The sequence below is a fragment of the Schistocerca piceifrons genome, chromosome 2 (genome assembly GCF_021461385.2).
Source record: "Schistocerca piceifrons isolate TAMUIC-IGC-003096 chromosome 2, iqSchPice1.1, whole genome shotgun sequence".
NCBI lineage: Eukaryota > Metazoa > Arthropoda > Insecta > Orthoptera > Acrididae > Schistocerca > Schistocerca piceifrons.
The window spans coordinates 711,507,743-711,535,601 of NC_060139.1; the positions used below are offsets into that span (position 1 = coordinate 711,507,743).

Here is a 27,859-nt window from a genome sequence, read left to right on the forward strand (position 1 = left end):
AGCTCACATGGAGACTTGCCAATAATCGTTCTTCACGCACACCATTCGCGATGGAATAGGACAAGAAGGGAAATGATAGTACCGGAATTACTCCCCACCTCACACCATAAGATGGCTTGCTGTGATAGATTTAAATTTAGAAAAGTCTGGTATCGAGATTATGTCACTTTAATAGAGATATACACCCCTGGAAATTGAAATAAGAACACCGTGAATTCATTGTCCCAGGAAGGGGAAACTTTATTGACACATTCCTGGGGTCAGATACATGACATGATCACACTGACAGAACCACAGGCACATAGACACAGGCAACAGAGCATGCACAATGTCGGCACTAGTACAGTGTATATCCACCTTTCGCAGCAATGCAGGCTGCTATTCTCCCATGGAGACGATCGTAGAGATGCTGGATGTAGTCCTGTGGAACGGCTTGCCATGCCATTTCCACCTGGCGCCTCAGTTGGACCAGCGTTCGTGCTGGACGTGCAGACCGTGTGAGACGACGCTTCATCCAGTCCCAAACATGCTCAATGGGGGACAGATCCGGAGATCTTGCTGGCCAGGGTAGTTGACTTACACCTTCTAGAGCACGTTGGGTGGCACGGGATACATGCAGACGTGCATTGTCCTGTTGGAACAGCAAGTTCCCTTGCCGGTCTAGGAATGGTAGAACGATGGGTTCGATGACGGTTTGGATGTACCGTGCACTATTCAGTGTCCCCTCGACGATCACCAGTGGTGTACGGCCAGTGTAGGAGATCGCTCCCCACAACATGATGCCGGGTGTTGGCCCTGTGTGCCTCGGTCGTATGCAGTCCTGATTGTGGCGCTCACCTGCACGGCGCCAAACACGCATACGACCATCATTGGCAACAAGGCAGAAGCGACTCTCATCGCTGAAGACGACACGTCTCCATTCGTCCCTCCATTCACGCCTGTCGCGACACCACTGGAGGCGGGCTGCACGAAGTTGGGGCGTGAGAGGAAGACGGTCTAACGGTGGGCGGGACCGTAGCCCAGCTTCATGGAGACGGTTGCGAATGGTCCTCGCCGATACCCCAGGAGCAACAGTGTCTCTAATTTGCTGGGAAGTGGCGGTGCGGTCCCCTACGGCACTGCGTAGGATCCTACGGTCTTGGCGTGCATCCGTGCGTCGCTGCGGTCCGGTCCCAGGTCGACGGGCACGTGCACCTTCCGCCGACCACTGGCGACAACATCGATGTACTGTGGAGACCTCACGCCCCACGTGTTGAGCAATTCGGCGGTACGTCCACCCGGCCTCCCGCATGCCCACTATACGCCCTCGCTCAAAGTCCGTCAACTGCACATACGGTTCACGTCCACGCTGTCGCGGCATGCTACCAGTGTTAAAGACTGCGATGGAGCTCCGTATGCCACGGCAAACTGGCTGACACTGACGGCGGCGGTGCACAAATGCTGCGCAGCTAGCGCCATTCGACGGCCAACACCGCGGTTCCTGGTGTGCGTGTGGTCATTGCTTGTACAGCCCTCTCGCAGTGTCCGGAGCAAGTATGGTGGGTCTGACACACCGGTGTCAATGTGTTCTTTTTTCCATTTCCAGGAGTGTATTATTTTTAGTAGTCCATAGTGTGTCGGTATTCAGAAAAACTGATCTCTAAAATGAGTAAACGGTACACCAAGCAAAGTGGCGTATCTGCTTGTTGGGACTTAACAAAGGCTTTTCATTTCATTGTCCTTTTAGAAGAGAATTATTTTGCAGTTTCGGAGTAATGCGAATGGATATATTCGTCACACGTTAACTGAACTTCATCGTAGCTTTATTGGTAGATAAAACTGATGTCTTTGAATGTTCCCATAATCTGAAGATGTACCCTGCTGAATCACCAAGTATCTCCTCCGAATGCGAAAATATTTTGTTGACGCTGACCTACATAGGGAGAAACTCTCATCACAAAAAAAAGCTCACACGGAAAAATATAGATGTGCTTTTTCTGCACGCTCTTCGATAGTGGAATAATACAGAATTAATGCGAAGGTGATTCGATTAACCCTCCGCCGGGCACTTAAGTGTGATTTTCGGAGTATCGATGCAGATGTGGATGTGGATGTAGATGGCTAGAAGGAAGGAACCTTCCTGGAACGTTTCAGTTGGCATCACAAAAACCGCAAAGGAAACAAACGTTTGTGACTATAGAGCAATTATTGACATCATAATGCTTCATATCATAGACATTATCCTAATAACCAACTTTGAAAAATAGTTACAAATCAAAATATTCCACCGCAATAACTTGTACTTTAGTTTTATTATTTACATCGTCCTGGGAAATGCAGTAGGGAAGTTAGCACGACGTATAAATAATTGTGGCTGACGCTCAAGTCTCTAGTCAGAGCTGTATCCATTGGCACAAATGTTTTGGTACCATAAGCAGCCCGTAACTGTGAAACTATTACGTCTTTGCTGAATTGTTGTCACTCATAACTGTGCTAGAATAGACATGCTGTATGCTGCAATTGATACGAAAGATAGAAGTATATGGCACATTATTGTTCAATATACTGCTGAAGAAAATTTATGCAATAATTTTTACCACCAATATTTGGATTATGGTGTACGAAATATATATTTACTTATGGAGGGAAGGGAGATTTATTAGCATATGTACATTGCTAAAGTACCAGTAACGCACGGAAACCTCCGACTTTGAAATCTAGTTCCCGTTAGGGTTCTCAGTCCTGAAGTATGCAAGCAATCAGCGATACACTACGAGCACTTAATTCACACAGCGCTCTTAATTGTCATAAATTGTCACCATGATACCAAATATTTTTGTTTTCACACTTCTTGTGAACGCAGGTTCAAATGGTTCAAATGGCTCTGAGCACTATGGGACTTAACATCTGTGGTCATCAGTCCCCTAGAACTTAGAACTACTTAAACCTAACTAACCTAAGGACATCACACACATCCATGCCCGAGGCAGTATTCGAACCTGCGACCGTATCGGTCACGCGGTTCCAGACTGAAGCGCCAGAACCGCACGGCCACACCGGCCGGCTGTGAACGCAGGTCTCAAACCCTTCCATTCATGTATAGCGCTTCAGATAAAAATCGTAACCACATGAATACTTCTGTATTGCATCGTGCAGTGGTTTACGCAGTCCGATTTAAAGTAGTTGCCATTTTACAGCGAGTTGGATGGAATGCCCCGGCCAACAGTTCCTCAACTGGAGTGTGGTATTGTCGGCTACCACCGCGTTGTCGCTTCCTCTGCACAAATCATTCTACCTAACAGCTCCCGACCAGAAAACATTTCCGCCTGCGAAAACTTCCCGTTTTTTTAAGTAACATCGCCCTTAATTAAAATTATGACTTTTGACATACTTAGAGACACTATAAAGATCTATACCATATGTATACTTCAGAGCGTTGTTATTTTTGTATGAGGTATAGACTCGAAACCTCATGCTTTCTACCTGCTAAATATTGACAAAATTTCAAAGAAAACACTGTTTTACAAATCACACACACACACACACACACACACACACACACACACACACACACACACAGTAAACGCAGAGCGATACACAACTTTCCAGAGACCCTTACCGAGCGAGATGTTTTGATAATCAGCAAAGGAAAGCAATATCACTGAGTTCAACAGTTATCGACACGTGACGTAATGAGTTTGAAGCTGTTTTCCAGACACGAAATTTAAACCATTTCCAAAAACATGACATAAATCTGGCCATAATTAAAGATAATAAAAGATTTGACATACTTAGCGACCATACAGATATCTATACCATGCATGAATTTCAGATTTCTTCCCTCTGTTTCAGACGATAGAGACAGCCCGACAAAAATAGTGAAGCACCCAGGAGACATGGAACTACTAAGGCATGCTCAAGAGTAATGCCTCCGAATTTTTTGTGTGAAAGCTCTTAAATATTTTTAAATAAAATCTTTATTAACAATCTACAGCTTTATTCTTCTCGTCTATGTATTTATTTCTCAGCATCGTCGCCATGGCAACGAACACGTCTCCCAACGAGAGACCAGTTTTTTTATACTGTTAAGATAAAATGTTTGAATGTGTTTATGGAACCACAACCTCACCTTTGCTTGCACCGCTTCATCAGTATCAAAGTGCAGACTATTTTTTTCTTTATTGTGATTACATTCCCCTGCCCCATATGGGTCAGCAGCACAACACACCGCTCTTCAGCCAAGTAACATGACAGCTAATAAAAGAAGAAAATTCTACATATAAAAGCGATAAAAAGGCGACCTAAAAACAAAGAAAAGGGAGATAATGGAGGTAAAAATACACTGACATGGAGACGTTCATGGGGGGACAGTTAAAAAAGTCGACAAAAAGTTAAAAAACACAGTTGGCGATTCGTAGAGCACAAAAGGGCACTGAAGTCACCAACACAGGTTAAAAGTTAGCGACAGTATTAAAAACACTCCAAAACAAGACATTTTAAAACTACTTGAAGAGACGAAGCACACACGACGAAGAATAAAACTACTAGGAGGGACCTACCGAGGGAGAGGCCTGAAGGATGGAAAAGGAGTGAAGAGCAAGGTGCAGCAGGGGAAAAGAGCAGACCTAGAAGGTGTCTTTTATGGTCTGGAAACAGATTAAAATCGGATGGGCCCAAGTCAGGACTGCATAGAGGATGATCGATGACAGTTAACCCAGTGCTTCAGATTGCTGTAGATATCGCAACTCCCGCGTTTGGCCTGGCGTTGTCATGCTGAAAGAGAGGTTGCTCCGTCTGTGGACGAAGTTTTCGAATTCGAAACTCGATTAAAGCACGTTGTTTCTCACGCACCGGCATGAACATTACACACAGCCATCTTGCTACAATTTGGAGCCCTCTAGCAGTAGAAGGTTGCTACTTGCGTTAGCGAAGAGGGAATGTCGACCGAGTAATATGCAAGACATATGATACCTCAACCGATATCGAGAGCAGAATAAAAAATTCACAGGCATTACTTTAAAGCATGCTCATTCATGCACACGTACAACCCATTGGTTGGTATGTAAATTATGAGAGTTGCAATTCTCTGTGAAGGGTAAAACAGCCACCAGGGTGCATTAGTGCTGTTCGTGTGTAGTGTTGTTACAGGCCTGGTACGGTACATAAGAGGCGCGAATACCATCACATGACCCTCCCTCTCCTCCCCCCCTTCTCTTCTTCCTCCTTTTCCCCTGCCGCCCCTCTTCTTTTTCCTTCCTCCCCCTTCCCCCAGGCTTCCAGCTCCTTTCCTTCTCCTCTCCCCTGCCCCCTCCTCCCCACTCCAGGCTTCCCCTGCTGTCTCCCCCCCCCCCATCTCTTTCCTCCCCTACCCTTCAACCAGTGGTAGGGCCCCACCATTCGGTGAAATGATTTTTCCACGTTTATAATTTTTGTTGTTGTGTCTGTGTTTTTCCAGTGATGCGTGTAGTGCTTTGTTTCACCACTGTCAACAGTGCCACCAGTATACCTCATTGTGTTGCTGCAGTGGTGTTTCTTTGTTTTCTCTTCAACCTAAAGTGATCACTCTCCACATGCGTGTGTGTCTTTCATCTACATGCTTGTAATCTACCTTTTTACAATCATCTGTTTTTATTCTCCTTTTTTTCACCAATTTTTGCCATGTGTTCTTTTCCTCATGTGCATATGTTTTAGTACCTCTCTTGGCTGAAGAGCAGCATATTGTGCCACTGCCAACCTGAACCAATTTGGGGAATGAAATTAGAATAAAGGAAAAAAATTACATGAGCGATCACTGTGACGAATACGAGGATATTGTGTACTCATGGCTGGTATCGTATTCAGCCTTTGACTTTCTTTGTAAGGGTCCGTATTGTGGGTCACCATTTGGTCGAAACGTTCAATGTCCAGATTTATGGGGCATTTGGATCAGACAGTTACTCGAAATTGGACTGTATGGGAACATGATAGCAGCCATTCTCGTCTACTGTGTTCTGATCGACCATGTCTGGCTACCACATGGGAGGACCACCATTATGTTTACAAAGCACATCGTAACCCCTTTGCATCCACACTTCACATTTGAGAATCTGTACAACATTGCGTGTCATCTTGTACGACTGATTGGAGACTAACAGCAACCAGACTAGGAATTACTGTCACAAGTGTAGGCGGCCATTACTACCGCAACAGAAACTGCTGCGTTTGGAGTGGAGCAATGACTGGGAATCATAGACTGCTGATAAATGGCATAGCACTGTGTTCTAGATCAGCATCGTCAGCGAGTATGGCGGCAACCTGGAGTGAGGTTCCAGTCTTCCAATTTCATAGAGAGACAGATTGGTGTTACTCCTGGGGATATGAATGACTTCAGCACAAAGTTTGTGGTGATTGAGGGATCTCTGATACCACAGTGGTACATCATGAATATCCTGCATCATTACGCATTACCTCTCTAGCGACAGTACTGTGTTGCTATTTTCCAATAGGACAATGATTGTCCACACATGGCACATACGTCAATGAATTGTCTGCCTAGTGCTGAAGTACTCTCACGGCCAAAGACATACCAGATGTATCAAGAACACGTATGGAACTAGCTCGGATGGCAACTCAGTTGCAGCACAAGTAACCAGGATATCAAGGACCAGTTTGCCTCAGAAGAGGGTGCAACGGCTTATGACAGCCTTATCAATCGAATCCAGGCCATAGGTGGTGCAACATCACACTGATAAGTAGACTCATACGTCTAGTTCTTTGTAAAATTGATTCCATTTTGTAATCACTGAAATAACGTCACATAACCTCCCAGTTTGAGAAATTTCATTTCAAGTTCTTCTCCTCCCTTGGGTGTTTCAATATTTTTATAAGGCAGTGCATTTTCTGTTTCCATGAAGAGCCGTTGTGGCTCCCTACAGATATTAATCCAGGCACAACATCGCAACTGTACACCTTAAACGTCAGAATGCATATAATTTAAAAGAGATAATGTGAATATGGCAGATGAATATCGTGTGGCTTGGATATGAGGAGGTTGGGTGATTACTGGGAAATGGCTGGCGGTGATCACGTGCTAATGTACTTCAGCACACTGTAAATATCGAACTAAAATTATGCCATTTCTCTTCGAATATGAGCTGGAATTCGCACAAAAATTACGCTGTTTCTGTTCGGGTGTGTACTAATACGCAAATAAAACAGGATAACATGTTTGTAGTGCTCTCGCCATGGTAACTAGAACCCACAGTCGAGTGCTAAAATGACGGTCAGTAGCGCTACAATTAACTCTAAGAAGGGACACTGTCTGTTTTCGATTGCGCATGCTGCCATGTGACAACATACCTGCCACCGTTGTGGATGCCACGTTGCTCACACCACCAGGTCCTTGGTATTCTTACTTTCCAATAGATTTTTGGCGAAGAAACTGAGAGTTAAAGGTAGGTAGCCCTAATCCAAATTTAAATCTAACACGGAGAGGGCGTTGCACAAGAAACACCGATTCGGCTCAGAACGTGTGGGTAGAAGCAGGTGGATGCCCCTTTCAAGTTCCTCTAATATTTCGCCTGTGTAGACCGTAGGAAAATGTAAAACCATGTGTAAAGATTTTACAGTAGAGTATGAGGGATGTTTTTGCAGCACTCCGCATATCAGAGTCGTCGTTCCGTAGTCAAGTTCATGCACAGCCAATTTGTTGGCTCGGGTACGAATTGTGCTGCTACTGGCTTAATTGTTTTTACTTTGTTTTATTCCTCACAATGTTAAACGATTAATTATAAAGTCTGAATCAATTAATTTATACAATTTTATTCATATTCGTAAGTTAATATATTCAATTTAGTTACTATTACTACACCTGTAAGTCAAAGGCTATAGGTGGTGATAAAAAAAAAGCGGGGATACTAGGAAATTTAGTATGAAAATGTACGAGATAATTGGATCTGCGATTCTGATGTTGAGTTTGAACTTTTGCGGTTTCCATCTTTGTTATTCGGGAATAGTGATCCGTAAGGTACAGGCGAGGTATAAGATGTAGGACATATTAATGCTGTAATAAAAAACTACCGGAAATGACAGACATATGTACAATGTAATTGATATTAGTGTATTAGGTGAAGCTAATATCGCAACAGTATTAAGTCGCCACTCTTATGACGCCATAGTGAAACACAATCTGTTTACACTGAGATGAGAAAAGTGACGGGATTGCGATATGCACTGCATTGACGGAGCTGTCTTTTGTGGTATGGTGAAAAAGCGTCCGATTTGATTATGGCCGCACGATTGGTATTAAAACATCGAACGCGGAATGGTAGTTGGAGCTAGACGAATGGACTTTCCATTTCTGGGAATTCAGTATTCCGAGATCGACAGTGTCAACAATGTGCCGAGTATACCACATTGCAGCCATTACCTCTCAACACGGACAATGCAGTGGCCGACGGAGCTCACTTAACGTTAAAGGGCAGTGGCGTTTGAGTAGCGTAGTCAGTGCCAATAGACAACCAACACTGCGAGAAATAACAACAGAAGCCGGCCGGAGTGGCCGAGCGCTTCTAGGCGCCACAGTCTGGGGCCACGCGACCGCTACGGTCGCAGGTTCGAATCCTGCCTCGGGCATGGCTGTGTGTGATGTCCTTAGGTTAGTTAAGTTCAAGTAGTTCTAAGTTCTAGGGGACTGATGACCTCAGAAGTTAAGTCCCATAGTGCTCAGAGCCATTTTTTTAACAACAGAAATCAATGTGGGACGTACGACGACCGTATCTCTTAGACAGTGCGGCGAAATTTGGCGTTAATGGGCCATGGCAGCAGATGACCTACGCGAGTGCCTTTGCTAACAGCAATACATCGGTTTCAGCGCCCCTCCTGGGCTCGTTACAATATTGGTTGGACCCTAGACGACTGGAAAACCCTGGCCAGTTGAGTCCGTATTTCAGTTGCTAAAAAATGATGGTAGAGTTTCGAGTGTGGCGCAGACCCAACAAAGCCATGGAACCAAGTTGTCAGCAAGGTACTGCGCAACCTGGTGGTGGCTCCTGGTGGGCTGTGTTTACATGGAATGAACTGAGACCTCCTATCATTGACCGTAAATGTTTATGTTTGGCTACGTGGAGACCATTTGCAGCCATTCATGGACTTCATGTTCCCAGACAAGGATGGAATTTTTATGATTGACAGTGCGTCAAGTCACTGGGTCACGATTGTTCGCGATTAATTTGAAGAACATTCTGAACAATTCGAGCGAATGATTTGGCTCTACATTAGCCCCATCGAATATTTATGGGTCATGATCGAAAGATCAGTTCGTGCACAAAATCGTTCACCGGCAACATTTTCGCAATTATGGACGGCTCTAAAGGCAGCACGAGTTCATGTTTCTGCAGGGGACTTCCAACGATTTAGTGAGTCCATACCACTTAGAGTTCCTGCTCTAAAAAGGTCAGACACAATATTGGTAGGTATCCCAGGACTTTTGTCACTTCATTGTAAATTGCTGTACGTTAAAACAAAAACGACTCTTGCATGCTGCTTATTTTTTTATTATTATTGTAGCACAATGGCAAAATTTTGCCACTGACGCTGAATAAAATTTTGTAGTAGTGGAGATGAGAGGCGGCTGACCTGACCGACGCTGGAGAACTCGGCGTCGCCCACGTGTATGGCGCGGCGGACGTCGGCGCTCTGCAGAAAGTCGGCGAAGGTGCCGTCGCCGTAAAGCGAGAGCTCGCTCTCCCGCAGCAGGTGGTACAGCGACAGGTGGCGAGAGTTGACCGACAGCAGCGTCAGCGTCTGCACCCACGCCTGTCACAGAACAAAAAAAAATTTAAAAAAGTCTACACTTGTCCACTGGCCACCTCAAGAAGTTCTAGCTGCCTAATGGGAAGTTACAATACGCAGGAATATTCACAAGTAAGCACCCTTGACAAAGAACTAGTCATCCCCAGGAGACACAATACCGGTGTTATGTAACACCACTTCTAGCTATATATCGAAGGAGCAATGACAGAACCAAAAATATGGTTCAAGAGTGGGATTAAAATCCAGGGTGAAAGAATATCAGACGATTTGCTAATGACATTACTGTTCTCAGTGAAAGTGAAGAAGCGTAGGATCTGCTGAATGGGTTGAACAGTCTAACGAGTACATAATATGGATTGAAAGTAAACCGAAGAAAGACGAGAGTAATGAGGAGTAGCAGAAATGCGAATAGGGAGGAAAATCGGTCATCACGAAGTAGTTGAAGTTAAGGAATTCTGCAACCTAGGTAGCAAAATAACTCAAAATGGACGGAGCAAAGAGGATATAAAAAGTAAACTAGCACAGGCAAAAAGGGCTTTCTTGGCGAAGAGAAGTCCGCTGGTATGAGGAAGAAATTTCTGAGAATGTGTGGTTGGAGCACAGCATTGTACGGTGGTGAAACATGGACTAAGGGAGAACGAGAAGAGAATCGAAGCATTTGACAATGTTGAAAGTTTGGTGGACTAAAAAGGTGATAAATAAGCAGGTTCAGCATAGAATGGTGGGGAAAGGAATACATGGAAAGCATTGATAAGAAGCAGGGGCAGGATTTTTGGAAATTTGTGGTAAGTTTCTATGAGACCAAACTGCTGAGGTCATCGAGGCTTACACGCTACTTAATCTAACTTAAACTAACTTATGCTAAGGACAACACACACACACCCATGCCCGAGGGAGGACTCGAACCTCCGACAGGGGAACCGCGGGAACCGTGGCATGGTGCCTGAGAACTCGCGGCTACCCCGCGCAGCTAGCGGCAGGATGTTAGGACATCTGTTAAGACATCACGGAATAACTTCAATGGTACTAGATACAGATGTAGAGGGAGACATAGATTGGAATACGTCCAGCAAATAATTGAGGTCGTAGGTTGCAAATCTCGTTCTGAGATGGAATTCGTGGAGGGCCGCCTCAAACCACTCACAAGACTAATGACTCTACAAAAGAAAAAAAGAAAAGCCTTTACAATAGCCGCGAGTCCACAAGTTTGTTAATGTTTGGCATATACCGTAGATCTACTAAACTGCGGCGCTGTCGATTGCATAGTTTCATCTGTTGTTCCCAATAGCCTCTGTCCTTAACGATCCTGATGTCGAAGGGACGTTAACATCGTGAAATTCTTTTTTTCCCAATAGTCCAAGGCATTTTAAATGTGACTACAACCGCATGATTTATCGAGCCAGTCGTTGTGCAATACACTCAGTGTGCATCAAACTAGGGTCCGCACCCGGTAGCTGAGTGATCAGCGCGACAAAATGTCAATCGTAAGGGACCGGGTTCGATTCCCGGCTGGGTCGGAGATTTTCTCCGCTCAGGGGCTGGGTGTTGTGTTGTCCTCATCACCATCATTTCATCCCCATCGACGCGCAAGTCGCCAAACTGGCGTCAAATCGAAAGACTTGCACCTGGCGAACGGTCTACCTGACTGGACGCCCTAGTCACACGAAATTTATTTATCAAATTGGAACTCTTGTGTACAATCCTCTGACTACAATAATGTCATCCTGGAAGATTGGATTGTCTACAGCATACTCACCATGAAGATGTGGAAGAACCGCACAATATTGACATGTTCATGTTCACGGTAATCTGAACGAGTGCACCCAAATAATTGTACGAAAAACACCTCAAAACAACACTGAACCACCCACAGCCTGAACAACGCCCTTCATACACTGCGAGTCATTTGAAAAGATGCAAAATCGTGGCTCGTCAAACAACATCTGCAGTCAGCTACTTCCCAGTTTCGACGTTGCTTGGCTGAATGAACAGGTGTCACATTATGTGTCGCTCTGGTCAATAGCCTTTTCGCGAGGTACCAAACTCCAAAAGTTCATTTCTTCCCAGTATTCACTGGGAAACCGGTTGAGATTGACCTTCATTCACTGAAAACAGCTATTTCCGTCACGTTTGAAACCTATTGTTATTCTCAAGGTGTGACTCTCTTCTCCAATCACTGGGTTGGGATCTTTGTACGACCACTCCTCTTATGCACTGCTGCATGATTGCAAGTGGTACATCATTCCTTGTAGACATGTTGAACGGTTCACGTAGATACACCATCATGATAGGCAACTTTCCTCACAGCGTGGTCGGGGGCACATCAAAACACGATAGCTACTTTCAGCCACACTGTCACGTCTGCACGTCGACACATCTTGCTGCGGAGATCCCATACAATACACTCGTACACACTTCTCCTCTGCCTTGACACGTCAGCGGCGGATAATCACATCACTACCTAGCAGTTGTACACCAACTACAGCGCCCCAAAGCGACCAGTATGTTATTTTAAGATGGCGACTAATATTGTACATTGAGCTTAATTCAATAAGAACTATCGGTTACGTAGCGGAGAATAGGATCCCGTCAACATGGCGTATGTTTCGCTTTGACGTGTCATGTGACTGGGTTGTAGCAAGCCCTTACAAAGGTCTTACTGTAGGAAGAGCAAGCAGTGCGGTCACAGTGCGCGCCCAACGACTGGCATTCTCCATTTCCATTGTAGCGCGAGCAGAGGGCCTTTCTTACGCAACGGTGTCAAGGTGTACTGCGAATACTTCGATTATGAAAGAGACCACAGCCACCAGAGCTAAGTCTAAGACCGTACTGATGACAGTGGTCACTGTCAACTACAGCGAATTTTACGAGGCTCGTTCAATAAATATTGCCCTGCAGTTTTTTCTCAGAACATATTTATTTATTCTTGAGAGTTATAATTTGGTGCCAACATCCGTCAACATTTCTTTTAACGTGCATTATCATTCTAGATAGTCCTCATCACGTTCAATGCTCTTACGTCATTGCTGTGCAAGAGCGAGAATTTCCTATTGGTATAAGCTCTTGTCCTGTTCTCGTAGTCATGCTTCCATCGCATGAGCTACTCGCTCGTCATCCTCAACGTACGTCCCACATAGAAAGTCCCTAAGTGTCCCAGACAGATAGATATCTGAGTGCGCCTGATCTGGGCTACACTGGGGATGGGGCAATGATGGCCAGCTCAGTTTGGTGATGTGTTCCCGAGTTCTGAGACTTGTGTTTGGGCATGCATTGCCGTGTTGGACCAAGGTTTGTTTCGGATTTTTGTCTGACTGAACACGTCGAAAACGGTTCTTGAGCTTGTTCAGAGTCTTCACATGTGCCCCTGAATAAAGGATTGGTCCTTTTGGCAACGTCTCGACAAGAATGACACCATCGCTATTCCAAAAGACCGTCAAAGTCACTTTGCCAGCAGAGAAGGATGCTTTGAATTTCTTCTGTTTTGGTGACTACAGTTACAGCCCTTTTCTTTCCTGGTCAAAATGATGTACCTAAGTGTCGTCACCTGCAACGATACGTGACAGAAAGGCCTAAAAATTCTCCAACCGTTCAGACGAAATGGTTCGTCTTTGCAACTTGTGGTCTGTGGTGAGCATTCGTGGAATCCAACTTGAGCACACCTTTGCGTAAAGAGACTCAATCAACGCATACCCATTGCTCAACCATAGCTGTAGAGTCAGTTGTCATACTAGATGCGCAGGCCTGCAGGAATAATGGTATCCGTCCAACTGAGTGTGTCGGGAACACTGACTGACAGGACGCCCCGAATGTGGCCGATCATGGACCTCAGTGTCTACATTTCCTGACGCCTTGATTCTCTTTATCCATTGCCTAACAGTTCTTCTACGAACTTTCTCATTACTGTACAGAGCATACAAACTTTTATGGATATTTACCACTGTTTTTTTGTGCAGGTAAGAATTTAATTTCAGCACCTTGGCAGCAGCGATTGTCTTGCGTAGACAGCATTTAGATGGCTCACTGCGGCTCTGCCAACTGTCGGAATTTTTCAAAACATTGTACACGTGCAGAAGAAACATCAAATTTGAAGTATCAAAAATGACGTTCTCTACACATATCAATGACTCGAAAGCAAATTGGTGTATTATTTATCAAACGACTCTCGTAACAGTGGATTCACCGGTCACAGTGCAGAAATCCAGTTCAGTCTTGGACAACAAAAACAAATGAGCAGTCACATCATCGTGAACTATGAACCTGCTGAGAATATCAGTGTAACGAGTGAGCGAGATGCGAGACCAGCTTTGATTAATCTCCGCATGTTGTGGGTCTGTGGTAGATTAGTTAGAGGTAAAAATGGTTCCTCACTCGGCTTTCGCTTCAATGGCACACGGGGCTCCACACTTTGCACAACAGCTCCATAGCACACTCACGAAATACGATAATAATAATTTTATAATTATTACATCCTCACTCCCCCAACTATCCATCAGGACCGATGAGGATCTATTTTTACTCCTCGTATCAATTACATGCTTTTCCATAGCAAATGAACAGTTAGTCGGTCCCCTTTGAAAGCGCTTTGCCAAAAGACATCACTTGACATATGACGCTAATCCTAGGAGGCGGTCATAAAGTGATATGAGAATTTATTTATTTATTAAATATCTTTTCCCCGAAAGGGAAGCATGAGTTTCCAGTCCATGTCCCATAAACACGATTCCAGGAATTTCACCAGAGGCTTTGCTTTTAATCCATTTTATCTAAAATGTCATCTTACAGACGATAATATTTACTGCATGCCAACATTGTACCTTGATCAGTTATTCTTGGTGCACACCATGCAAACTCCCAAAGTAAACGGATCTTTTCAATATTTTTGAGTCTTCGTGCTGGCTGAACATTGCCAACTGTTTATTTCTTTGTATTGCACTTACTTTTCACCAAACTTTAACGGTTACAGGGACAGCAGTATGAATGACTGACCGATATAGCTTTGTAACATTAACTAGCATGACAATATACGAGGGTTGGAACTTTAATAGTGGCAACTATTTATTTACAGCTCCTACAAAATCAATACGTCTTTCAAAGTTTTAATGAACTACAGAGTAGTAACCAGCATTGTGTATAACCAGTTGCCAGCGATATGGAAGTCATAGGATACTCTTAGCAGTGCCAGTTGTCTTGATAGTTCGAGCGGCGCGGTCTATTGCCCGACGAATTTTTTAGCAGTTCTGTAACGAATGCCGTGAAGTGTTTCCTTCAGTCTAGAAATCGAGTTGAACTTACGAGTGCTTAAGTCAGGGGAGTGCAGTAGGTGGTACAGCACTTAGCAGCCCAATGAGTCAAACAAATCAGTAACAGTATACACTGTACGTGGTTGAGCATTGCCGTGCAAAATGATGCTCAGGTCCTGCAAAAAGTGTTTTCACTTCTGTCTCTATGCTGTTCATTTTTGGAACACAACCTACGACCAGCTTAGAGACAGAAGTGAAAACACTTTTTGCAGGATCTTAGTTTCATTTGCAGGACAATTCTCAACCACGTACAGTGTATACTGTTACTGATTTGTTTGACTCATGGGGCTGCTAAGTGCTATACCACCTACTGCACTCCCCTGACTTAAGCACTCGTAAGTTCAACTCGATTTCTAAACTGAAGGAAACACTTCACGGCATTCGCTTCAGAACTGCTACAAATTCGTCGGACAATAAACCGCGCTACTCGAACTGTCAACACAACTGGTACTGCTAAGAGTATCCTATGACTTCCATATCGCTGGCAACGGATTATACACAAGTCTGGTGACTACTTTGAAGGTCAGTAAAACTTTGAAACGCGTATCTGTTTTGTACGAGCTGTAAATAAATAGTTGCCACTACGAAAGTTCCAACCCTCGTAATTTGATCCGACCACAGAAGCTACTTTCATGTAGGTATTTCAGCACTTTGGATACGATAGGGTCTGTGGTAGGGACTGTGCAGCAGATCTAGTAGCTCCGGTATTCAACAAGAAAACGTCGGATCGTCAAAACCACTCTGCTGTTACACTTCTTATTGGAAGATATCCTTGCGTTATCTTGCTGTGTAGTGGGATTGCGGCATGAGACAACCGTCTCTGTTTGGGAAGGGCGATACAATTATTTCAGATACTCAGTGAAATCTTTTTTCGCCCTGTGTTTTTTTTTAAGTTAGTTTGTCACCTTCTCTTCGATTTACGCATATGACAGTGTCTTAAATACGCTCTTAAATCAGCTGCTGGCTTTGAGAGCCTCAACGACTCCATCTGAAAGGCTGCCTCGTGTGTGCTATCCCTCGATCGTTTCGCGGAATGCCTACATGACTCGTGTAACGTGAGACGCGTGTAACATACATAGTCGCAGGGCAGAGCAGAGGAGGGGAGGGGAGTACTCACTACGTAGGCCTCGTCGAGGTTGCCGGCGCGGATGGCGGCGACCGTGGCCTCCTGCGAGCGGCGCATCTCCTCGCGCACCCGGTGGTCCACCAGGCCCATGGCGTACGACAGCTCGCTGTACGCCTGCATGTGCTCCGGGTCGAAGAAGCCGTTCCCGATCAGCACGCCTGCAACACGTTGCTGTGCTCAGCACGGACCACCAGCTATAGAGTACAAGGAGTTGTCCTCTCGTAAGAGAGCTTTACGAACTGGAAATAAAATTGTTGTTTCTTGCGAACTGGTTGGTATACCACGAGACAGGACAGACCACTACATCGCATATTATACACAAAAATGTGTGAAAATCGAACACCCAGGAAGAGTGCTCCTACTTGATCCAAATGTGTAGAAAAGTTTTGATCAACACTGTAAAGGGATATCGTAAAAGTAGAACCCAAAGCACCCTGTCCTGACTGGAAAGATCAATGTTACGTCAGTATGAAGCACTGGAGATACAATGAACGAACTGTAGACGTGAAAAGAAGTACCATTACGTCTCACCGACATCAAAATGAGCACTATGAGCCTGTGACTGATGTGTTGCGGGACACAGTAATGTTGCTTTTATTTATTTTATTTATTTACTCTTCTAGCTGTGTAGGACCAAATTGAGGAACAAATCTCTAAGATCATGGAACTTGTCAATACATGAAATTACAACATAAAACCATTAACAGCTAAATTAAACGTTTATGGACGCAAAAAAGTCAAGCCATAAGTTTAAGTAAACGCAATGAACAATGTAACATAAGAATCAGCTTAAAAAATGTAACATAAGAATCAACTTAATGTTTTACGGAACTCCTCAACGAAATGGAAGTATTGACCCATGAGAAAAAATTCCTCAGTTTCGATTTGAAACATTTTTGAACTCTTGTGGTAGCTTAATGAAAATGCATGCAGCAGTATGCTGCACCCCACTCAGACCTAACATCAAAACCATCATCAACACTGTGGATAACGACGACCTTTTCCTATCTGTTGTTAAAGTAGGAGGTGAACCAATTGTGAGCTACTGCCCGTATTCCGTAATAATCTACAAGTCGTTCGTTGTATAAAAGATTCTCGGTGTACTTTCTGGGTAGAATATGGAGCATTCGGTGAAATACTTCATCCTTTTCATTAAGAACAATTGAGCACCGTGGTCGTAGAAGGGTAACAAGGGGACATGGCACTACAGCTTTGAGGCCGGCATCGTCGTGTTCGATGCTCCAAAGTATTAGCGGACTACTGTTTACAGATATTTCTTCTTCTTCTTCATTTCAGTCGGATGCACCCAACAGCTCTCTTCAACAGAAAATGTTACAGTGCTTTCTTGAACAACACAATCATTTTCAGACGTTTGTGTGGTCCGAAATCTATTATTTGACCCAGTAATAATACGCATTTCGCTTATGTTAAAGTAACTTTCTTTTTGTTATACTTTTAAAATAGCCAACAAGACAATTATCTGGTATGAAAAGGGTGCCTTCGTAATCTAGCATTTTCCTTCTTTACCACGGACTAACGAATCAGATGTTCGGTCCTTGTCTTCTTCCTGATAATGCTGACAACATATTTTGCCATGTTTGGTCGGTTTCCAAACTTTCCTTCTCATAGCGTTTCCACAAAGAGGTACTCGAGTTGGACTGATAGGAACCCTAAGGTCAAGTGACACAAAACCACTACAGTAAAAGTAAACAGCGTAACCAGAATAAATGTACCGGTATATTAAGAAAACATACCGCTTCACTGATTCCAGTTATGAATGAAATGTGGTTCCTTTATACTTTAGACTGTAATCGTAGTGGTTAGTACACCTGTAAATGACACAACCTGGTATTTTTGATCAAAACACTTCCATCTGTAGCCAATGTTTAGGGCAACTGACATAGTGGACGCCGGCTTCACGTTTGTGACGCCATGACGGATGCCCTTATTATACGTCCATGGTTGTGATGACCACTTATAGCCCCTAGACGGCTTCTGATTAATCGATGTATGTCATAATTAAATCATGCTGCCAGAGATTGTGCCCATGTCTGCGTTGGTGGTGCCATCGCTCTTGTAGGAACGTAAACAGCCTCTCTTCTCAGCGTCGATCGCTCGCTTTCACGCATCATTAAGACTATAGCAGATATTTCGGTTGACGTTGTTCGTGCACGTTATAATTACTACTATTTGTCTAGAAAGAGAGCGCAGTATGTAGAATGGTGGAAGTGACTCCTCGACTCTGGCAACACACACAGAAATGCGCTGAACTCTTTACTTTCTTACGATACGGACATGGTCACAATCCCTGCCAGCATAACGCCACGATGACGCACACAGACCAATCATAAGTTTTTTATGGGCTATAAATGTTTACCACAACGTCAAACAAAACAGTCAGTTGTTCATGACAAAGTCGAAGGAGGATTTCATCTAAAGTCCGAGATTTTACCCAGATATGACGCGGCCAGTAATCTCAGAATGTTTTATACAAGAATGCCGTCGCCTCTGTAACAGTAGCTTCATACTGACAATTGTCCTTCATTTAGGTTGCGTAACGACTTGGAATCCACAGCCAGAAATTGGTAAATGGCATAATTAAGCTTAAAATAATAAATGTATTAAAAGTTCCCAATGATGAATTGTGTAGTTAGTTTCCACATCTGCCCCGATGCTTTCTAAATTACTGCACAATGTCAAGTTACTGTCATTTGTGAAAAGAAATTGAATGGAGTATGCCAATACACAAGGTTTGTGGTCTTTGTTGCGTAGTAAGAGACACTTACGTCATCTGTTGGCATCTTATATAAAAGTTTAGATTTTGCTGCCCTCTGCAGCATGTCTCTGTGATACAACTGTCGTTGCAATTGACGCTGTGAATAAATATGTGAACCGAGTCCACTGTGTTGAATTTCTTTGAAATCCTAGTCATTAGCAACATGTTGATACCGGATCGGACCAGGAACCTTTACTGTGCTGCCGTCTGCAGCATCTGTGTGTGATGCAACTCTAAGTGTAATGGAGGGTATAAATAAATGAATGAGCTGAGCTTCCTGTGTTGAATTCCTCTGATACACTAGTTTGTAGCAATAGTCTGGCGACAATAGATTGGATAGAGTAATTATGCAATCTAGAATTCAACAGTTCAGGTTTGTCCTAAGGCAGTTGTGGATCTTTTATCTACTGGTCCATTTCACAGTCTGTCTTGTTACAAGGTAGACACTACAAATCACAGTCTTACATTGCAAGGCGCTCTCTCCTCCTCCCCACCCATACACAGAGACGGACACACACACCTACACCCACACCCACACATACACACACATACATACACACAAACACAAACAAACATTTACACAGTATATGTTCGAAACCAGACCTAATCGAAGATTTTATGAAAGATTTCGTGATCAGCGTACTCTATGAAACAGGTAGAAACTAGTTGTTTCGATTAGTATATACACTGACGGAAAAAATTGCAACACCAAAAAATAATTAGAGTAGAGCATATAAGAATCTTGAACACAACCACACAAACGTGCTTTCATCCTGTTTTACACGTGCCGGATGTCAGTATGTGGGACAGAATTCCATGCTTGTTGATCCCGCTCGCTCAATACATGGACAGTTAATGCTGTTTGTGGATGAAGCTGAACTTGTCGTCCGATGATGTGCGATATGTTCTCAATTGGAGGCATATGTGGTGATCGAGCAGGCCAATGCAACATGTCGGCCCTCTGTAGAGCATGTTGAATTACAACAGCGGTATGTGGGCGAGTGTTATCCTGTTGGAAAATACTCCGTGGAATGCTATTAATGAACGGCAGCACAACAGGTCAAATCACCAGACTGACATACAATTTTGCAGTCATTGTGCGTGGGATAACCAGAAGAGTGCTCCTGCTGTCACACGAAATCGAATCCCAGATCATAACTCCACGTGTAGGTCCAGCATGTATAGCACACAGACGGGTTTCCTGCACGACCTCAAGTGTCCTTCTAACCAACACATGGCCATTACTGGCACTGGGACAGGTCCAGCTTTCATCAGGAAACACAACAGACCTCGACCCTGTCCTCCATTGAGCTCTCGCTTGACACCACTGAAGATTAAAATAGCCGTGGTTTCCAGTCAGTGGAATGGACGCTACAGGGAGTCTGGCTCGGAACTGTTTTTGAAGTAACAGTCCGTTGTGCCACTGTGGTGCCAACAGCTGTTCAAATGACTGCTACAGATGGAGTATGATGCGCCAGAGCCATATACGCCCAACCCAGTTGTATTCCCTCTCGGCAGCACCACGTGGCCGTCCGGACGTAGGTTTTCTTGTGAGCATACATTCCTGTGACCACCGCTGCCAACAATCATGTGCTAAGGCTACCTTCTTCCCAAGTGTTTCTGCTATATCACAAAAGTAATATACAGCCTCTCGTAGCTATATTATACACGTCGTCCAAACTCACTGAATTGTTGATAATGGTGGCTCTATCGCCTTAAAGGTATTCTTGACTAAGACCAAGTCACCACGTCCAATCTCAAGGATAAGTAACACTCGCGGCTGTCACTGCGTGTGTTTAAAGCAAAACTTATTTACATATTTGCAGTAACACTACTAGCTCCACTCTTATGCGACTGAAGCGAAATTTGAATAGGCGTTACTTTCAGATGAAGAAACACACCTACTAACTTTCGGTTACGTCATTCAACTCCCTCCTGGTGTTGCTGTTTTCTCCGTCAGAGTATTTTCATTGTTGTTCGTCTACATGCATTCCATCAGCCAAGAGAGGAATTCAATACATTAACGACTGAGCCACCACTCGGTCAGTCATTCGGGCCATGTCTGCTGTGAATGACATGACTTTCCGTTCACATATGAAAAAATTCTTGTAAGAGGACGCTTAAAATAATTCAGGTGCTGCAATATCTGAAAGTAAACAAATAGTCTGATCGAAATCTCACCAAGCGCGCAAATTGAAACAAAGACATTTGCTGCCCAAGATGTTTTTGTATGTAGCTTTATCACACTGCCAAACCGCGAACTAAATCTGCATACGGCGTCGGTGTTCCGCATAGCCAGAGGACGTTGACAGCCGTGTGGTGTTGGGTAGGCTCGGCCCGCTTGCCCGTCGCGAGTCACAAGGTCAGCAGCAGCGCTGCGCCGGTCTGGCAGGGCTCCAGGGCGCGGTTGTTGACTGCAGGGCCGTTCGTTGCTCCTGGTCTGGCTGACTGGTTCTTCCGCCTTGCAGGACCGCATCTCAGGCAGCGGCTCGTATCACAGCACTTCTGCGAAACTGTAGCCGCTAGCTGTCGTAGGCCCTACTTGGCATCGGCGTGCGGAACTTACCAACTCTTCGAGGAAACTTACTGCTTGTCATCAGTAAGCACAATGTTTCGCCCATCAGTCTGCACATTTCTACCGAAGTAATAACCTTTATTATGGAATAAAGTATTCCTCTTTTATTGTTAAGTTCTTCGACTTACAGCTACAGACATCCAAGTAAACTGAATAGCCAAAAAATCTGGTATACCTGCGCAATGTCGTGTAGGGCTCACGCAGATGTGCCGCAACGCATTGTGGCATGGACTCGACTGTCTGAAGTAGTGCTGGAAAGAACTGAAACCATGGATCCTGCAGGGCTGTCCATGAATCCGTAAGAGTACGAGAGGGTCGAAATCTCTTCTGAACAACACGTTACGACGTATCCCAGATATGTTCAATAACGTTCATGTCTGGGGAGTTTTGTGCCCAGCGTAAGTGTTTAAAGTCAGAAGGGTGTTCCTGGACCCACTCTGCAGCAATTCCGGACGTATGGGGTGTCGCATTCTCCTGTTGGAATTGCCAAATTCCTTCGGAATGCACAATGGACATGGATGGATGCAGGTGATCAGACAGGATTCTTACGTAGTTTCCAGCTGTCAGTCATATCTAGACGTATCAGAGATCCCATATCAGTCCAACTGCATACGCCCCAAACCATTACAGAGCCTCCACCAGCTTGAACAGTCCTCTGCTGACATCTACCGTCCATGGACTCATGAGGTTGTCCCCATACCCGTTCATGTCCATCCGCTCGATACAATTTGAAACGAGACTCGTCTGACCAGGCAACATGTTTCCACTCATCAACAGTCCAATGTCGGTGTTTACGGGCCCAGGCGAGCGTAAAACTTTGTGCCGTGCAGTCATCAAGGGTACACGAGTGGGGTTTGGGTTCCGAAAGCCCATATCGATGATCTTTCGTTAAGTGGTTCGCACGCTGACGTTGATGGCCCTGCACTGAAGTCTGCAGCAATTTGCGGAAGGGTCGCAATTCTGTCACGTTGAACGATTCTCTTCAGTCGTCGTTGGTTCCGTTGTTGCAGGACCTTTTCCGGCCGCACCGATTTCGAAGATTTCGTATTTTACCGGATTCCTGATATTCATTGTACACTTGTTAAATGATCGTACGGGAAAATCCCCATTTCATCGCTACTTCGGAGATGCTGTGTCCCATCACCCGTGTGCCGACAGTACACATTTCAAATTCACTTATATCTTGATAACTTGCCATTGTAGCAGCTGTAACCGATCTAACACCTGCGCCAGACACTTGTTCTCTTACACAGGCTTTGCCGACCGCAGCGCCGAATTCCGCCCGTTTAAATATCTCTGTATTTGAACACACATGCCTATACCAGTTTCTTCGGCACTTCAGTGTAAATCTCTGGCTATGCCCAACCACAGTGACCGATCCACATCAGCCGCCCTAGTACTCTCGTAAATTCTTGCACGGCTGGAGAATCTAATTTCTTCTTCAATACACCACGACACATGGTTCATGTTAGAATGACAGTGCATTTTACATATAGGCATACTGCTGTTTTGGCAATGTTTTCTCCAACCCACTTGCCTTACAACATGCGCGAACAATCCGTTTTGGTTGTTTTCAGCTCTTTGTGCACCATATAGAGGCAAAGACATGTTGGCTATAAAGTACTTAAATTCTAGAATGACGTTATTACTAAGCACCGAAGAGTTTCTGAAAGAATATATTTCATACGATAGCGAATTTCGATCAAAATATTATTTTCAGTCGACTAACACATGTAAAGAAACAACAGAACAACAGAGTTAATTTTATCTGGAAGACAGTACAAATAAGTCGTAAGTGTCAAAAATACTCACAAAAGTTTCATTGCAGGTGAGGCTTATATGGAAGGTTTCTTGGAGTCAGAAATTATGAAAAACAAACTGCTGTTAACATGGAACCTTGTCATATCTATTGTATGTCTGCTTCATATCGTCATCCACTGGAAATGACACGGCAGTAAATTTTTCATACGTACACTAACGGTGTTGGGAGCCACAAGGAAACTAACGGCTTGTTCAAAATGTTTAAATGTGTGTGAAATCTTATGGGACTTAACTGCTAAGATCATCAGTCCCTAAGCTTACACACTACGTAACCTAAATTATCCTAAGGACAAACACACACATGCATGCCCGAGGGAGGACTCGAACCTCCTCCGGGACCAGCCGCACAGTCCATGACTGCAGCGCCTTAGCGAACAGCTTGATCAGCGTAGTCTTTACACAAGGAGTCAATCTGTAAGCACTCAACGACTTCTACAATTTACATCAGTGTTCAGGTTTGTGACCACATAAAAAGATACCGGTAAATGGAGAACACGCTGTTAACTGGTAAATAAATTTCAGAATATGGTATGTGCGTTTCCGGTAAATTGGCGATCTAATTCTCATGTTACCGCTTACATATTTGTATTCACTCTGTATGTGCCTTTGTTTCATATGCACACTGCGAACTGCTGATTCATTGTTAAACAGGTGCATGACCCACAAGTTTTCTGTACGGTATACGTTGTAAGTATACTGTTAAATCGTTGATATATGATAATGGAAAATTACGGAAAAATGCACCACTGTTACTTTTTTTCTTTCTGTGTTGTCCGTAGTAGGATCTTTTTGTAATAGCCACAGAGGTCCGAAACCTTCTGATCGTGTTAAACCCACAGACTTGCGTTTATTGAATACAGCTTTATAAAAGAGAAATGAAGTTTTGTTTCCGAAAACTGCAAACTTATCCTGTTTGTCGTTTGTTAGTGTCAATAGGCATTGTTCCATTTAAATATTGTTCGAACAATACACTTTCTAAGTATTATTACAATCAGTTTATTCTCTAAAAATACGAGCCCTGATTATCGACTCAGTCTGTGAAAATTGCACACCAATAACACTTTCTATTTCCGCAATATTTGGGGTGCAAGTTTCTTCAACTGCTTATGCTAAAGAACTTGCTCCCCTTCTAGCAGAAATTTATAGTAAATTGCTTTAGCAAGCGATTGGAAGAAAGCGCAGGTCATTCCCGTTTCTAGAACACGCAATTATAGATGCATATCGTTGACGTCTATTTTAGAACTATGGAACATTTTTTTATGCTCATCTACTATGACGTATTTGGAGAATGAAAATCTCCTCTTAAAAATCAACATGGATTCCGCTAACAAAGATCGTGCGAAACTAAGCTCTCTCTGCTCCTCCATAAGATTCACAGCGCCGCGCCGTAGACAATGGCGCTCAGGTTGATGCGGTGTACCTTGACTTCAGGAAGGCATTTGACACCGTCCCGCACTGCCGTTTAGCGAAAAAAAAACGAGCTTATCAAGAATGGGAGCAGAGTTGTGACTGGATTCAAGACTTCCTTGCAGACAGAACACAGCATGTCGCTTTTAAGGGAACAAAAAATGGCTATGAGCACTATGGGACTCAACTTCTGAGGTCATCAGTCCCCTAGAACTTAGAACTACGTAAACCTAACTAATCTAAAGACATCACACACATCCATGCCCGAGGCAGGATTCGAACCTGCGACCATAGCGGTCGCGCGATTCCAGACTGTAGTGCCTAAAACCGCACGGCTACTCCGGCCGGCTAAGGGAACAAAATCGACAGATGTAAAGGTAATTTCTGGAGTACACCAGTGAAGTGTGATAAGACCGTTGCCGTTTACAGTATACAGGGTGTCCCAGCTATCTTGTCCACCCAAAATATCTCTGGAACAATAACAGCTATTGGAAAACGACTTTCACAGGTATCAATGTAGGGCTGGGGCCCATGAATGTACATATTTGGAAACATTCTAAAACGAAAACATATGTGTTTTTTAACACTAACTTATGTTTTTTTTAATGGACCTCCTATATTGTTTGTTCAGCAATCCATAGCATGACAAAGCACATACACAATGGCGTTGATTGCATCGGAATATTCCCATTACATCCCGAGATATTGAGACGCGAAGTTGACGCTTGAAGCACCCGACATGCGCTGCTAGCGCACGTCCTGAGGCTCAGGCGTGAACCCCATGCTGCCCGTAATCGCGATGTGATTGACATGCGTAATCACACCTCCATACTTATCAAGAGGTCCGAAACGAATAATACGGTCTGCTGCCATCAACTCTCATAAGCACATAATTGTTTCCCTCTTGCACGTTTTACGTATCTACGTACACAATATGAACCAGTACCGATCGGTGTACACCCGTCAGGTTGTCTTATTTATCCTGCACACCCAAAATAAGGTTTATCTAATGCGTTATATCATCCATTGTGCCTGTCGCGCAGGGCCTGGCTCTACCTAGTCAAGTGTCCAACGTAGTTCCCACTACTGCCACAGTTACCACTTCGCCTTATTTATGATTTCCGACCCATGCAAACTCCTGTACTCCACCACCCTCCGAGCATCCCATTTGTTCTTGCTTTGGCGTGCAGTACATCGCTTGCCAGTGTAGTCGTGCATCAGAGTAATCTAGTGACGGCACGGAGGTAGTACACATTGTAAATAAACGTTGTGTTGTGGAACTTATACTGTACAGTATAATGTACACACATGAAGATTGGTAGAAATGCTGCTGATCTATGGAAGATGTACGTTGACGGTAAATACGTTATGAGAGTGCTTGTTTGTTGATAGTACTGTTAGCGAACATTATGATTATTAAGTTAATATGTCTGTTTTCTACCCTACTCTACATACCTGTACTGTACCCTGTTGTAGGTGGACGAAATGCTGTTCAGGCAGAACGGCTGTACAGAAGACGATTCCCTGACAAGCCATCGCCTTCGCGCCGGATGTTTGGTCGTCTCACATCTCATCTACGTGAAACGGGAAGCTTAAATCCAAGACCTCGGCATCGTCCTAGAACACGCACAGATGAACGTGCTGAAGTTGCTGTGCTCGCTACCATAGCTGTGAATCCTCAAATCAGCACACGTCAAATTGAACGTGAAGTTGGTGTGTCGAAATCAAGTGCACAGCGTATTCTTAAACGTCATAAATGCCATCCCTACCATGTTCATTTACACCAGGCTCTTCATGGAAATGACTTCCGCAATGGGGTAACATTTTGTCGGTGGGCTCAGCAAAAACTTCTGACTAATCCAAATTTTTTTGCAGATGTTCTCTTTACCGATGAGGCATCATTATCCAACAAAGGAATTGTCAATATGAGGAATATGCATTATTGGTCCGCAGACAATCCAAAATGGCTCCGTCAGGTAGAGCATCAACGTCCGTAGAAAGTTAATGTTTGGTGTGGGATTATTGGAGATACAATTATCGGACCTTTCTTTATAAATGGCATCCAAAATGGCAGGCAATTCTCCAGACTTATACGACACAATCTTCCTGTTCTCTTGGACACCGTACCTCTGAACCGGAGAATGGTCATGTGGTATCAGCATGACGGATGCCCTGCACAAAACGCCTTACGAGCACGACGACTTCTGAACCGTAAGTTCCCTGGTAGGTGCTTTGGACGAGGTGATCCAGTTAGGTGGCCTGCCCGATCTCTGGACCTTACACCGCTGGATTATTTTCTTTGGGGAGCAGTGAAGGATGCTGTTTACCAACATGAACCAAAAACACCAGACGACATGAAGCAACACATTATTGATGCTTGTACAGCCATCAAAGAGGAAACAGTAGCACGAAGTAGGACATCCTTCATCCGCAGAGTGACCCTATGCATGCAAGCCAATGGGCATCACTTTGGGCATGAGATGTGAACGCTATGTTTAGTATGTAGTGCTGGTATCACAGTGGAAGTTTCTACAAAGGGCCATTTTACCCAGTGATGTTAAGAAACATTTGTTTGCAACAATTTGTCATTTAACGCATTAGATAAACATAACATTTATAATTATGTGATAATAAAACTAATTGGTTAAACTTGTTTACATTCATCTTCTATGTCCTACCTCAACTTCCCAAATCAAAACATTTTTACCTAAACAACGGAAAAACTTTTAGTTCACTTGCTCGTTTCACTAAAACCGTCAACATGAATTTTACTATTACGAGTGAATGATTAACTGTCACTTGCGCTAGATCTACAGTAAAGTAAAGTTTTAACGTTGAACGGCATTACCCTTTTAGTAACGGATTAACGATAAGTGAAGTTAACTTTGTGACTAACGTTGCGGTACACAGATATGTTACAGAACCGCATCACCCCTAGCCTATGGGATAAATACCTACTGGAATGTACGACGTTAACGCAGGATGGCAGCAGACCGTATTATTCGTTTCGGACCTCTTGATAAGTATGGAAGTGTGATTACGCATGGCAATCACATCGCGATTACGGGCAGCATGGGGTTCAC

At 44.0% G+C, this 27,859-nt stretch overlaps 1 protein-coding gene across 1 annotated transcript in view; it reads right to left on the bottom strand.

Annotated features, from left to right (window-relative positions):
- LOC124775784 (venom serine carboxypeptidase-like) overlaps positions 1-27,859 on the bottom strand; it is an 87,041-nt gene that overhangs the window by 19,582 nt on the left and 39,600 nt on the right. The window contains exons 5-6 of the mRNA XM_047250615.1: positions 16,189-16,355; positions 9,595-9,774 (exon numbers count right to left, since the gene is read on the bottom strand). Of these exons, the coding sequence (XP_047106571.1) occupies positions 9,595-9,774; positions 16,189-16,355 (347 nt within the window). The remainder of the gene's footprint in view (positions 1-9,594; positions 9,775-16,188; positions 16,356-27,859) is intronic.